At 37.5% G+C, this 12,611-nt stretch overlaps 1 protein-coding gene across 2 annotated transcripts; it reads left to right on the top strand.

Moving 5' to 3' along the window:
- Positions 1–5,467: 5,467 nt before the first annotated feature.
- On the top strand, positions 5,468–10,984 carry LOC113282909 (GDSL esterase/lipase At4g16230-like). 2 transcript variants are annotated; one of them, XM_026532016.1, is made up of 6 exons: positions 5,512–7,159; positions 7,510–9,596; positions 9,754–9,884; positions 9,972–10,217; positions 10,300–10,558; positions 10,658–10,984. In XM_026532016.1, the coding sequence occupies exons 2-6, from the start codon at positions 9,308–9,310 to the stop codon at positions 10,888–10,890; spliced, it is 1,158 nt and encodes a 385-aa protein (XP_026387801.1). In that variant the 5' UTR covers positions 5,512–7,159; positions 7,510–9,307; the 3' UTR covers positions 10,891–10,984. The 2 variants fall into 2 exon arrangements, 1 of the variants encoding a protein (XP_026387801.1); XR_003327231.1 differs by lacking the exons at positions 9,754–9,884; positions 9,972–10,217; positions 10,300–10,558; positions 10,658–10,984 and having other exon boundaries at positions 5,468–7,159; positions 7,510–7,634; positions 8,434–9,299.
- The last annotated feature ends 1,627 nt before the right edge of the window (positions 10,985–12,611 follow it).

Here is a 12,611-nt window from a genome sequence, read left to right as displayed (position 1 = left end):
AAATGAGATTATCTGCTCGACTAGGTTAGATAAGACCAACAGTAGATGCTATTACACACTCTTGCGTCGATAAGGGAAGCCCAGGTCGGCCTATATGCGAAAAGACCATTTTGTCCGTCAAATCAATCTGATGATGTCTTCTTCGTCCGGTGTCTGAATGACACGTTCGAGTTGTCCACTTTGCATAACTTTTCGAGACTTAATTAATGGTATCGATTTCGTATCTAGATCGTTGTTAGATTAATTCATATTAGTTATCGTTCGTGTTAAACTAATCGAGTTATTATCGGTTAATTAGACACTTGACTCGGTCTAATAGCGTCGACGGGCTTGAGAGTCCTTACAACAAGAAACCCACCCTTTGTTGTATCGCAACTAAAACCTATATTTTTCCCACTTACCTACTGCGGTTATCAAGCAGTGTGGGATTTTTAACGACACTACTGCGACCAGCAACAACTTCTCGATAGGTCAACCATCCCATGACTACTCCCGACCGAGCACGCTTAACTGAGAAGTTTTTTTAAAACTCAGTCAAGTGAACCCATCAGGCCTCGGCGTTAGGAAATGACAAACCATTACTTATATTCCATTCGGGCAACCACTGCTGAATGTCGGGGTATTATATCACCACATGAAATGCTTCTACATGCACCTTCAGATTACTCTTGTCTTCGAGTTTTTGGTTTTCTTTGCTTCGGAAGAAACACACGATCTCACAAATTTGATCAACGTGCTAACCCGGGCATATTTTTTTGGATACCCTTATGGTCAAAAGGATTACACAGTTTCTGAGCTTGAATCAAAATCTACCTATATATCCTGTGATGTAGTGTTTCATGAAAATTTATTTCATTTTCATGACTTGTTTGCTTCTCAATCCTTGTTTGTTCCTGTGTCATACAAACAATCTGAATACACAAACTATGACTCAATACTTAATCCTTTGTCTTTAACCCAGCCACACTGTGAAATATCCAATCCTACTCGGCCTCCTATTTCTTGTTCAATGCCTCATTCTGAACAATCACATCCTGACATAAAGTCAAATCATGTCGCTGCACCACTATCTGTCACTCCATGTGGTTCAAGGGGCCACTCATCTAACTACCAATCTTCAGATACCATTAATCCTTCAGTGCAAGCATCGGCTGTAGCCTCTCCCAGACAATCGTATGATACTGAGCATAGTTCCGCATCTCCATCTGAGCTGACACAACCTATTGAATGTTCCTTTACTGGAATCTGCAGTGCCTGCAATACATACTTGTCCATCTAGGGATCGACATCCACCCTTATATTTAAAGGATTGTCATTGTTCTGCTGCTGCGATCAAATCCACCTCGCTTTATCCAATGACAAATTATTTATGTTTTGACAAATTCACTCCATTTCATAAGGCGTTTCTAGCTTCAGTCATTCTTACTGAAGAGCCCAAATCATTTTCTTAGGAAAACAAATACCCTAAATTGTACGCTGCCATGGCCAAGGAAATCATTTCTTTAGAAGCTAATAATACTTGGATAATTGTCGATTTACCACCTGGTAAGACAGCCATTGACTGCAAATAGGTTATTAAGATTAAATTCAATGTTGATGGTACTATTGAGCGATATGAGGCTCATCTTGTAGCCAAATGTTAGACTCAACAAGAGGGCATCGATTACTATGATACTTTTGCACCAGTGGCTAAATTGGTCAATGTATGTGTATTACTATCTATTGCAGCTATCAAAGGGTGGTTTATTCATCAGTTAGATGTCAACAATGTGTTTCCTCAAAGGGACCTTGATGAAGAAATTTACATAAAGATATTCCCGGGTTTAGCACGCAAAGGTGAGTCTCAAGTTTTTAAACTAAAAAAATCTCTCTACGGCCTTAAACAAGCCTCTCTTCAATGGTTTCCAAAACTATCTTCAATTTTACTATTTGAAAGTTTCCACAAATCGTTATGTGAAAATTCACTTTCCACATATCATCGGGGTACAACCTAAATTTTTGTTTTTGTCTATGTTGATGACATCATAATCACTGACACAGATAATGACTTCATCAATTCTCTTAAGTTGTGTCTTGTATATCATTTTTCGATCAAAGATCTTGGTCGTTTACAATATTTCCTAGGCATTGAAGTTTCTCGATCTTCAAAGGGTATTTTTTAATGTTAACGTAAATATGTTCTTGACATTCTTACGAACTCTGGCCTTACAAGGTCACATGTATCATCTTTTTCAATGGATGTACATCTCAAGTTACTTCCTACTGATGGTGTGGAATTAAATGATCCAAGCTCTTTTCGCGATCTCATTGGTCATTTGATATATATCAGTGTCACTCTTCCTGACATCACATACTCAGTCAATTATCTTAGTCATTTTCTGCAACATCCCAGATCAGCTCACATGGATACTGCTCATCATATCCTACGTTACTAGGGCTGCACATGGTACGTGACGATACGAGTTTTTTCCTAGCTCAGTACTTGTACCTCCCTATGGTCGGTACCTGTACCTGTGAAGTACGAGATCTGTACCTGTTTAACTCAGTACGGTACGGGACGGGACCGATTCTACCCATAACAAGATGATTTTTTATCTTCAATCTGCTTATGAAGATGAATTTCCAAATTACAGACCCAATTTCAAGCTTGAAACTCAAGTTATTAGAGTTTGGGGTACTTATAAGTTTCATTCCAGGAATCTATCATTGTTGCTGCGTCGTTTCTCATCGTAAAATCAAGATCAGTTCCAATTACGGATAGCAATAGATACCCAACAATCAAGCCATTCCCAAAACTCCCAATTCAGAACCACTCCAGCCATCTTCAAACGACTAATCCAGCCCCATACAGAAATAAGAATTCAACTATCCACACCATACTCACTGTAAACAGATGCATCTCCTCCAATCCAAGAACTTCCATCGAAATCTAATCTCAATCAATTACCTAAAATCCCCAATTTCAATTATTGCGCTGTAGATTCTGATTGAATGTGAATCCTACCTTATTTTGTATATAGAGAACCCCAATTGCATTCTATTTATAAATCTCCAAAAATACAATGGTATTGATTTTAATCATTTCTCAATCCACCACTTACCAGCAACAATTTTTCCACCATGAACCTATCGATAATCAGCTGATTCAAAGCTTTAATTCTCCTCTAATGCAAACAGTCGACCTTAAATGATTCTCATGTCACCTGTTGTTTCAACTTCACCTCAGATTTAGAAGATAAAGCTAATTTCATTTGAATCCCTTCCAAGTCGAGTGATAATGAGAAAAGGCCAAATATAATAGTTCGGTACCACGGGGGACGGGATGGGAATAGACTAGGACCTTTACTTGTACCTACTATAGGCACGGTACCAGTTTTTGGTACTTGTACCTGTCCCATCTGATCGCGGTTGCGGGAAGGTACCGGTACGGTTCCTGCGGTTCCGGTACGGTTCCATGGGACGGGACGGTTCCTGTGCAACCCTATACGTTACCTCAAAGGAACTATTGGACATGGAATATTTCAGTCCTCATCCAGTCTTCTATCTCTCCATGGTTACACAGACTCTGATTGGGAAGGTTGCCTAATTACTCCACGTTCTACCACTGGATATTTTGTTATCATAGGTAATATTAGTGTTTCTTGGAAATCTAAGAAACAATCTACTATGGCTCGTTCACCAGCTGAAGCTGAATATCGTACTTTGGCCAATATAACAATTGAGCTTCAATGATTAGTTTACCTCTTCAAAGACATGCACAATTCATGTCCTCTTCATATCACTGTTTCCTGTGATAGTCAAGCAGCATTTCACATTTCTCAGAATCCTGTATTTCACGAACGTACTAAACACATCGAGATTAATTGGTATTTTGTTCGTGAAAAGGTATTGAGTGGATTGATCCTACCAAGACATCTTCAGTCCTCTGATCAGCTGTCCGATGTTTTCACTAATCCTTTGGGAGCTCCACATAGACTTTTATAATGAAATCGTTCACTGAAAAAATTAAAAGAGAGACTTATTACCAAACTTACAACATTAACTTGGTTCAACAATGTCAGTTCCTTTCCATCAATTACTATGTCGCCAAAACCGTCCACCTCAACTCCTTCCATGATTTCCGACAAATTCTCGACACCAGAGTCAGTATTATTGTAAGAATTTCAATATTGGAAAGAATGGTTACTATGGGTAATGAAATGATGTTTGAGAATCAATTGAGGAGAAAATGGGTATTGACGAAATTTTCTTCCATAATGAGTTTCTCATCTCCAACACTCTTACTCTTCCTCGTATCAAATTCATCTGGTACAATAGAGCTGGAGTAGTTTCAATAAAAATTATGTTATCTTCATCCGTAATGAGCTCCCCATCTCTAGCTCTCTTACTCTTCCTTGTATCAGATTCATCTGTTAAATAGAGCTGATGTAGACTTCAGTGAAAAGTCCATCATTTGATTAGGCAAATAAAGTTGTTATAAACTTCAGTGAAAATTCCTTCCTTTGATTCGAACGTGTATGAGCCAGGTAAAACTTTTCAACCCCATTCATGAAACACACACAAATATATATGAACGGGTTTCAAAATATTTTATAACCGTGTTATTTAATAATTTTTGAGTCAGATATAATATATCAAATTTATATACAATAAGTCAGAATGTCAGCGGAGTCATTTGAGATCGGCAACAACGTGAGAGTTATCATTTTTTTCTTCGAAGCATGTACTTTATTAAAGGTAGATTAGATTACAATTTGACGTGGGTATCTGATACCCACAAAGTCATGGTAAACAATTTTGATTTATAAAATCTGGGATTGTCTGGTCCCAGATTTTCGTTGATAAGTTCCCTGTTTGAGTTCCATCTGCCGCAATGCTGCTTGATTTCCTTCTATGTAGTTGTGTTGTATAGCAGCTTGCGGTATCTGTCTAATCTTATTCTTTATTTCTTTAATCATCCTGTGATGTGCCAATGTGGAGGAGTAGTAGATGTGATGAAGCGCAAGAGGTCCTCTGAGTCCGTCTCGAAGATAACTTTTGGCCATTGTCTTTCTGTTGCTGTTCTTGATGCCAGGAGAAGAGCCCAAGTTTCTGCAGTTTAGGCGGTGGTAATTCCCAAAGGTTGAGCTAGAGCTATTACCGTTCGTGCGTCTGAGTCCCTATAAATGAAACCTGCACCCGTGAAACCGGGATAGCCCCTAACTGCTCCATCAGTGTTAATCTTAATCCGACTCATGTCCGGAATGATCCATCCTACCGGAATGGTCCATCCTAATTGAGAGTTATTATTTCCAATTATGCTACCTGGCTGCTTTTTGTAAATAAGCTGTTATAACCAGTACCACCGGTATTTGCTAAGGGGTCAAAATTTTCAATTTTCGCTGACCAAAATCAAATTGAAACACTGATGCTTAGGTAAAACATTTCACTGCTCTGTTTTATTTCTAGTTTACAAAATTATGCATTTCAATTGATAATGCTTGCAAGATACTTAGGCAAAACCCGTCCCTCATCATTGGCAATTTGTGCAAATTCAGTAATACTAATGAGAAATTATTATGGTAATAATAGGATAAGTCAAGAACTAGAGAATTTTGTTAGGGTTGAATATAAGTCTGGAAACATTAAGAAGCTTGATGACGGTTTGAGATACTTTAATATATTGATTTCAGTAAACCCATTTCCATCTAGTCATATATTCAGTCTTTTATTGGGATCGTTATCCAACATTAAATGTTATTCAGAAGTGATTATGTTATATAAGAAGATGAATATGGTTGGAATAGAACCTCATTTGTATACGTTTAATGTTTTGGTTAATTGTTATTGTCAATTAGGTCAAGTTGATCATGGGTTTTGCATTTTAGGTGAGACTTTGAAGAGGGGTTTAAATCCTGATGTTTGTACTTTCACTGTCCTCATCAAGGGGATGTGTATGCAAGGAAAGATTGTTCCTGCTCTTCAAGTGTTTGATAAAATGACTGAGATAGGGATACTGCCTGATGTTGTTATGTTTGGGACTGTTGTTACTGGACTTTGTAAAACTGGGGAAGTAGGTCTTGCTCTGGAGTTTCCGAGAATGATGGAGAAATGGAATTGCAGTCCTAATGTTGTTGTTTATAGTTCTTTGATTAATGGACTCTGCAGCGCAAACCGGTTTCACGAAGCGAAAAGACTCTTAGACGAGATGACTAGTAGAGGAATCACTGTGAATGTAACGTCTTATAATTGTATAATTCGTGGTCATTGTGTACATAGTCAATTGAAAGAAGCAAGGCAGTATTTCTATGAAATGCTGGATGGAGGGATCCTACCTAATACGGTTACCTTTAACATGTTAATAGATTGTTTCTGTAAACAAGGGATGCTGGAAAATGCTCATGAATTATTTGTACTGATGTGTAAGTTAGACATAGAACCATATGAGATTACTTATAATTCGATGATGGACGGTCTATGTTTGATAGGTCGGTTGCAAGAAGCGGTGAAATTGTTTGATTCAATGGTCAATAGGGGTCTTGAACCCAGTGTTATTAGTTACAATATACTGATTGATGGGTATTGCAAGAGTTGGAAGTTGCACGAAGCTATGAAGCTCTTCAAGAATCTGAAACAAAATGGGTTTAAACCCACAGTAGTTACTTATAATATATTATTAGTGGGATTATACCGGGATGGACGAGTTGGGAGTGCACAGACTTTGTTTACTGAGATGAAGTCTTTCTGCTTATCTCCGAGTGAAGTTACATATGGTACAATGTTGGATGGGCTTTGCAAGAATGGACATCTTGAGGAGGCTATTGTATTATATAATACCATTGGAAGTACTAGTGTTAAAGATAATATTGACATGCACAATGTTGTTATTCATGGGTTTTTTGAGAGGGTGGCCAATTGGAAAATGCATCAAGGATTTTTGATGAAGTCCCAGACAGAGGATTAGTGCCTAACACAATGATTTATTATGCTGGAATGGAATTTTATTCGAGGCTAACAATCTAATCTTCGAGAAAAGAGACGGGTTGTTACCTGATGCCAGGACTTGTGATACCATCACTCAAGCATTTCTTGGAGCAACATAAACTATAGCGCATTGCAGCTTCTTCATGACATTCTTGAAAGAGAATTTGTACCCTGGGATTCTGTGGTTTCCTCCAAGGTAACTATTCTTTTGCTAGATCAGCTAAAAGCTTATAGTATTGTGTTTTGTTAACCCTCAAAACTCATGCTGAAGGATTCTGTTTCTGAAAACAAATAGTGTATCAGCTGTGGAGGTGATTAGTATATGTGCAAATTAAAAGATTTGAAAGGGAGTGGATGCTGATTACTAATACCTTGTATTCCCTCCTGGTGTAATCTGATTTCGAGCTGCTTGTTCTCTTTCCTTTGAAGGCTCTTGTTAATTTGAGGTTTATAGCACGTGCTTACTCAACGCACATTAGATTTCTTACAAAAAGTTTCCTAGTAAACAGTTAAGGTTTTTAACCGGGTGGATTTCGTATTTTGTAGGGACTTACAAGCACACTTCAGAGTTTAGGCATTCTCGCAAAGAGTTAGATGCTACGGGAATCACCAACACCATCTGATGTATCGTCCTAGCTCGTTCTGATAGGGCTTACTTGTTGGGTTACCAGGTAAAGCAGGTATACTTGATGAACAAAAAAAATCACAATTGATATTTAAGAAAAACCTTTAGTGTCTTTTCAGAATTCTTTCAACTTTCATGTTCTGAGGATGAGTGCTTAAGTAAATATTCCACCAACTTGCAAAGAGATCCCATTCTTGAAAGTTCATCGATACAATTTGAATTGTGGTTTCGAAGTTATGACATTTAGTTATTCATAGAGAACTCTTTTATAATCTCATTCATACTTATTCAGTAGGTAGATTGCTCCTCCTGTTGCTACCATTCATGTTAATGGTTCTTCCTCGTATCTTATGGGAGGACATGAGAATCAAATGGCTTGGTTATAGCTGCCGTATCAATGTATTCTAAGTTTGTAATCCCATACGTAGCTGTTTAGGGCAGAATATGCTCATTTCCTCCCTGCGGAGATGAAGGCCTACTTAGGATTAGTATAACAGAAATGCTGATGGTGTCACTTCCTTTAACAGAAAGTTGAGAAATGAATCCATTAAGGTTATTCTAATACTATTAACACATGTTTTTTAATGTTACTCCCACAATCTTTTCTTTGTTCCCTGTGTGTTGCAATTCATTCATGTTCATGGGTGTGAATGTGTGCATCGGGACAGAAGTTTCCCTTCTGAAAGTTGATGTTGTTTTAGTTTTAAATGAAAATTAGTTAAAGATTAAGAAGGCCCATAACTTGGATTTCTTAATGGTTTGTCTATGTGCTGCATTTTTTTTCCCTTCCCTCTTTTCCATTTCTCATGATTGTTTGAGTTATCATGTGTTTCATTGTTGTTAAGTGAGGCAGCTGTGTGGCTTCTTGCCGAAGATAACAGTAAAGCTTTTGCTTTTGGAGCTTGCTTGTGGTGGAGTTCTGGAAATTGAGGAACAACATCATTTTTGAGAAGGACCCAATGGTATCTAAAAGGTAATTAGGTATGACAGGCGGATGCTTAACTCATACAAGGAGCAATAATCTAAACAGCTGGAGAAGAACTTATTTCCAGTTTATGTGGCAAAATGGTAAATCTTCTTCAGCTGCAACTGCTCGTAATCAGAGAGGACAATTCCTGGGTGGGAAATCCAGACGGCAAGGCAATCTGACCTCTTGTTGCTGAGGATCTTTGTCTAAGAGATGGAATTCATTTATCAGAAATGTTGAACTGCAGTGAATCCAATGATGTAATCCTGGAGAATGATTCTCAATCTCTTATCTTCATTCTACAAGGTTATGATATAATCCCTTGGAAGGATATGAATATCATTGTGCTCAAGTAAATTTGTTCGGTGACGTTGAATTCAGCTTTACTTTACGTGAAGCAAATTGTTGTGCTGATGCATTAGGACATCATACCCTCTCAGAGTTGAAAGTTGGTTGTTCTCTGTCCTTTTCCATTCTTTCAAGTCATTTTCAGGTGGGCTTAGCTACAGCTTGTAATGCTGTTTTTTTTCCTTATTTGCTCTTGTTTTTTTGGTTATAGAATGATATTTTTTTGGCTCTAAATGGAAATAAGAGCTTATGGTTTTTATGTGGTACACTACAAAAGGTTAGGCCTTGCATTTTTCTTTTTCGTGGAAGTTATCATGCATAAGTGTTTTTATAAATGTTAAGTTTGATGGTTTCCCATACAGTTCTTTTACGTAACAGTAAAACCTTCTGAAGGCATTTTAACCATGGTCATATCTTCATCATTGTTTCACTATCGGTGTTTTCTTCTTATTTTTCATGTATTACTAGGAGTATTTTGTTCGTCTGGGAGTTCTTTAGATCAGTGCAAGAACACCAGTACTGGCTATACTCCACCGGCTATGTTTATATTTGGAGATTCTTTGGCCGATGTTGGAAACAATAACCACCTCAATACAATTGCAAAAGCTGTCAGCTACCCTAGTGGGATTGATTTTCCTGGCGGAAAACCTACTGGACGATACACCAACGGAAGAACAGTTATTGACATCGTAGGTCAGTCAGTTTCTGAACCACCATGAAAATGGCGGGCTTTTGGTTATGTAGCACATTTTATATTAAGAACCATACCCTGGTACTTTTTAAAAACCATTGCTGATAAAGCGTGTAAACTCTAATTCCTTGGCAAATTTTGATTTAAGTCCATGTACAGGTCAGGAATTGGGTTTGAAGAAGTTCATTCCACCATCCAATGATCCAGCTACTGTTGGAGAAGTTGTTTTCCATGGAGTCAATTATGCATCTGGTGGCGCTGGAATTCTCAACAAAACTGGTTATCTCTTTGTAAGCTAGCTTAATCTCATAACTGTAATGTTTTCTTGATTTTCTTTACATTCAGTAACACAGTGAACGCGAAAATTTCGTGTACAGGGAGCGCGGATAAACTTGTATGCGCAAATTGATAATTTCGCGAAAACAAGGCAGTACATAATCAGATGTCTCGGTTCTGCTGCAGCTTCTGAACTTTTCAAGAACGCTATCTTCAATTTTGCTGTTGGTTGTAATGATTACCTCGACAATTACTTCACTCCAATTTTCTCAATACCTGACCAAATATTTGTTAACGTGGACGTGTTCACCGATTTATTGATCTCAGAATTCAGAATTCAACTAACAGTAAGAGTAAAATTACTTCAGTTTTCACTCATTTCCACCTTTTACTGTAACAACTGAACTTTTTCATGCTTAATGTATGCAGAGTTTGTATAACTTGGATGCAAAAAAAATTGTGGTGGAAAATATTCCAGTTATTGGTTGCATCCCAACCGTAAGAGAATTTAGCGAACTATGGGCGCCAGATACCTGCAGTAAACAAATAAACAACGCAGCAATGTTATTTAACAGGAAATTGAAGGCATTGATAAGGGAGCTGAACTCGAAACTTGTTGGAGCAAAATTTGTCTATGCAGATATCTACCGCATTTTCTCCGATCTCCTCCATAATTATAAAGCTCATGGTAAGCTACCAATTTTTGCGCATCCAGTTTTTTTTTAAAGCTCGAATTTGTATGCAGATATGAATCATGCTAATTAGTTTGCTTGTCTGCTTAATTTAGGATTCGAGGATAATAGCTCTGCGTGTTGTGCTAAATTTGGTCGGTTCGGAGGCTTGTCTTTTTGTGTTCCAGATGCACGACTTTGTCCAGACAGATCCAAGTATATATTTTGGGATAATGCTCATCCTACTGATGCTGCCAATGCAGTCGTTGCCAAACGAATGGTCGATGGCAACATTAATGACATGTATCCAATAAATATTAGAAGGCTAGTCGGCCAGAAGAAGCTTTAAACGGATCAGCTGTTTATCATTATGTATGCTGGGTAAAATTTAAAAGCTGTAATATCAGTCTGAAATATCTTACTCTAATAACATTTATTTTATATGCTGGTTGCACCAAGAGTTTTTTTATTTGTTTTTCTTTTTTATGGAAAGGTAACTTGTATTAATCAAATAATAGAGTACAAGTGATTTATGAGCTCATTTTTGTTAAAAATATTAGAAATAACACTAGATTTTAAAACTCTTTGCTGAAGATGGGATGACATGTACCGTAGATGCTTTATTCGAGCTTCTTTAACGATGTAGTCCGCTACATAGTTATATTTCATGTTTATATACTTTACCTGAGCCTGTGGAAGATTTTCCAGAATTGAGATAGTTTCCTGAATGGTATCATCTGCGCTCCAAGGAGAATCTTTGCATGTCTTGTTAATCGTCTCCGCCAATGTTGCAGTCCGTTGCTATCGAGACACTAGATAATATATTTTTACTTAGCCATGAGTATGCTTTTAATAAGGTTTTTGATTCTGCATGATAAGCTGAGGAAGCCCACTCCGATCCGACTGCAATATGCATGAAAGATTCGTTGTCCACTGAGTAGAGTAGAAAGGCATACCCATGGTTGAATCTTGTTTTTTAAAAGCCGCATCAATAAAATTATCCAATCCAAAGTTAAGTCGGACCATATCTTTTTGGGGATATTTCTTCATTTATTCTTCATTGTTTTTTGGATCTTTCCCTGAGAGTTCTGGTGCAAGAATTTCTTGATTTGCTCTAGGTGATTCAGATTTGGATTAATTTTTTCAAAGAACACCGAACATCTGTACTCCCAAATAAACCAAGATATAGTTGCAATTTTATCAGACCATTGGAAGAAATCTTGATCCGTGATCCACTCTTTTATCCAATTAGCTATGGAATCCGAACAAATTCTAGTGTTCATTGCTTCTAGAGAAAGACCAAACCAAATAGCTCTCGCGAAGGGGAAAAAGCAAAATATGTGTTGTTCTGATTCTTGATCCCGGGAATCACATATTGGGCGCTCTGTGCTTATGTCTGTATTGTGTGCTCCGAGTCTTGAATTCGTTGGTAGGGCTTTTTGAGCTAATTTCCAGACGAATAATTTGATTCTCGGAATTACTTGGATCGTCCATAATTTTTGTCAGGGAAAGGAATTTAAGCTATTGTTTTCTTGGTTTTGATTTATGATAAAGTTATATACATTTTTGCCGAAAAGATTCCCGAGGGATGATGCTGCCATCTGATTATGTCTTGTTCTTATCTTTTTGGAGAAATGGCTAGAATCTTTGCTTTTATGTCTGGGTCAAAGTAGGTATTGAGTTTATCTTGATGCCAAGTATCTCAAGGAGTTATCAACTCATTTACCCTCTGCGGAACATGTTCTTGAATATTAATGGGTTTTTGAATAATATCCGTATTAGGAACCAATTCTTCCCAAATTTTTGTAGATGCTCCATTTTTTACTTGCCAGACAAAATTAACTTTAATGAGATTCAACCCTTTTTTTATGCTAGTCCCAATCCAGGATAATTTGGAAGACATAGAAAATTCCAGAGGATGACAGTTCGGGAAATATTTTGCTTTGAGAAGTTGAGCCCAAAGTTGATCTTGATCTGAAATGAGACGACTTGCTAGTTTAGTAAGGAGGGCAATGTTAATTTGGTGTAGTATCTTGATACCTAGACACCCTTGAGATATATGTTTGCATA

Source organism: Papaver somniferum, chromosome 5 (assembly GCF_003573695.1).
Source record: "Papaver somniferum cultivar HN1 chromosome 5, ASM357369v1, whole genome shotgun sequence".
NCBI lineage: Eukaryota > Viridiplantae > Streptophyta > Magnoliopsida > Ranunculales > Papaveraceae > Papaver > Papaver somniferum.
The sequence above is the reverse complement of the archived record's forward strand: the minus strand, read 5'-3'. Positions and strand labels throughout refer to the sequence as shown.

Bases quoted from the DNA above. Each gene is read 5' to 3' on its own strand.
- LOC113282909 (XM_026532016.1), top strand. From the start codon at position 9,308: ATGGTCATATCTTCATCATTGTTTCACTATCGGTGTTTTCTTCTTATT. The intron at 9,885-9,971 runs GTAAGCTAGCTT...TTTCGTGTACAG, and splicing joins ACAAAACTGGTTATCTCTTT to GGAGCGCGGATAAACTTGTA. The intron at 10,218-10,299 runs GTAAGAGTAAAA...TAATGTATGCAG, and splicing joins AATTCAGAATTCAACTAACA to AGTTTGTATAACTTGGATGC.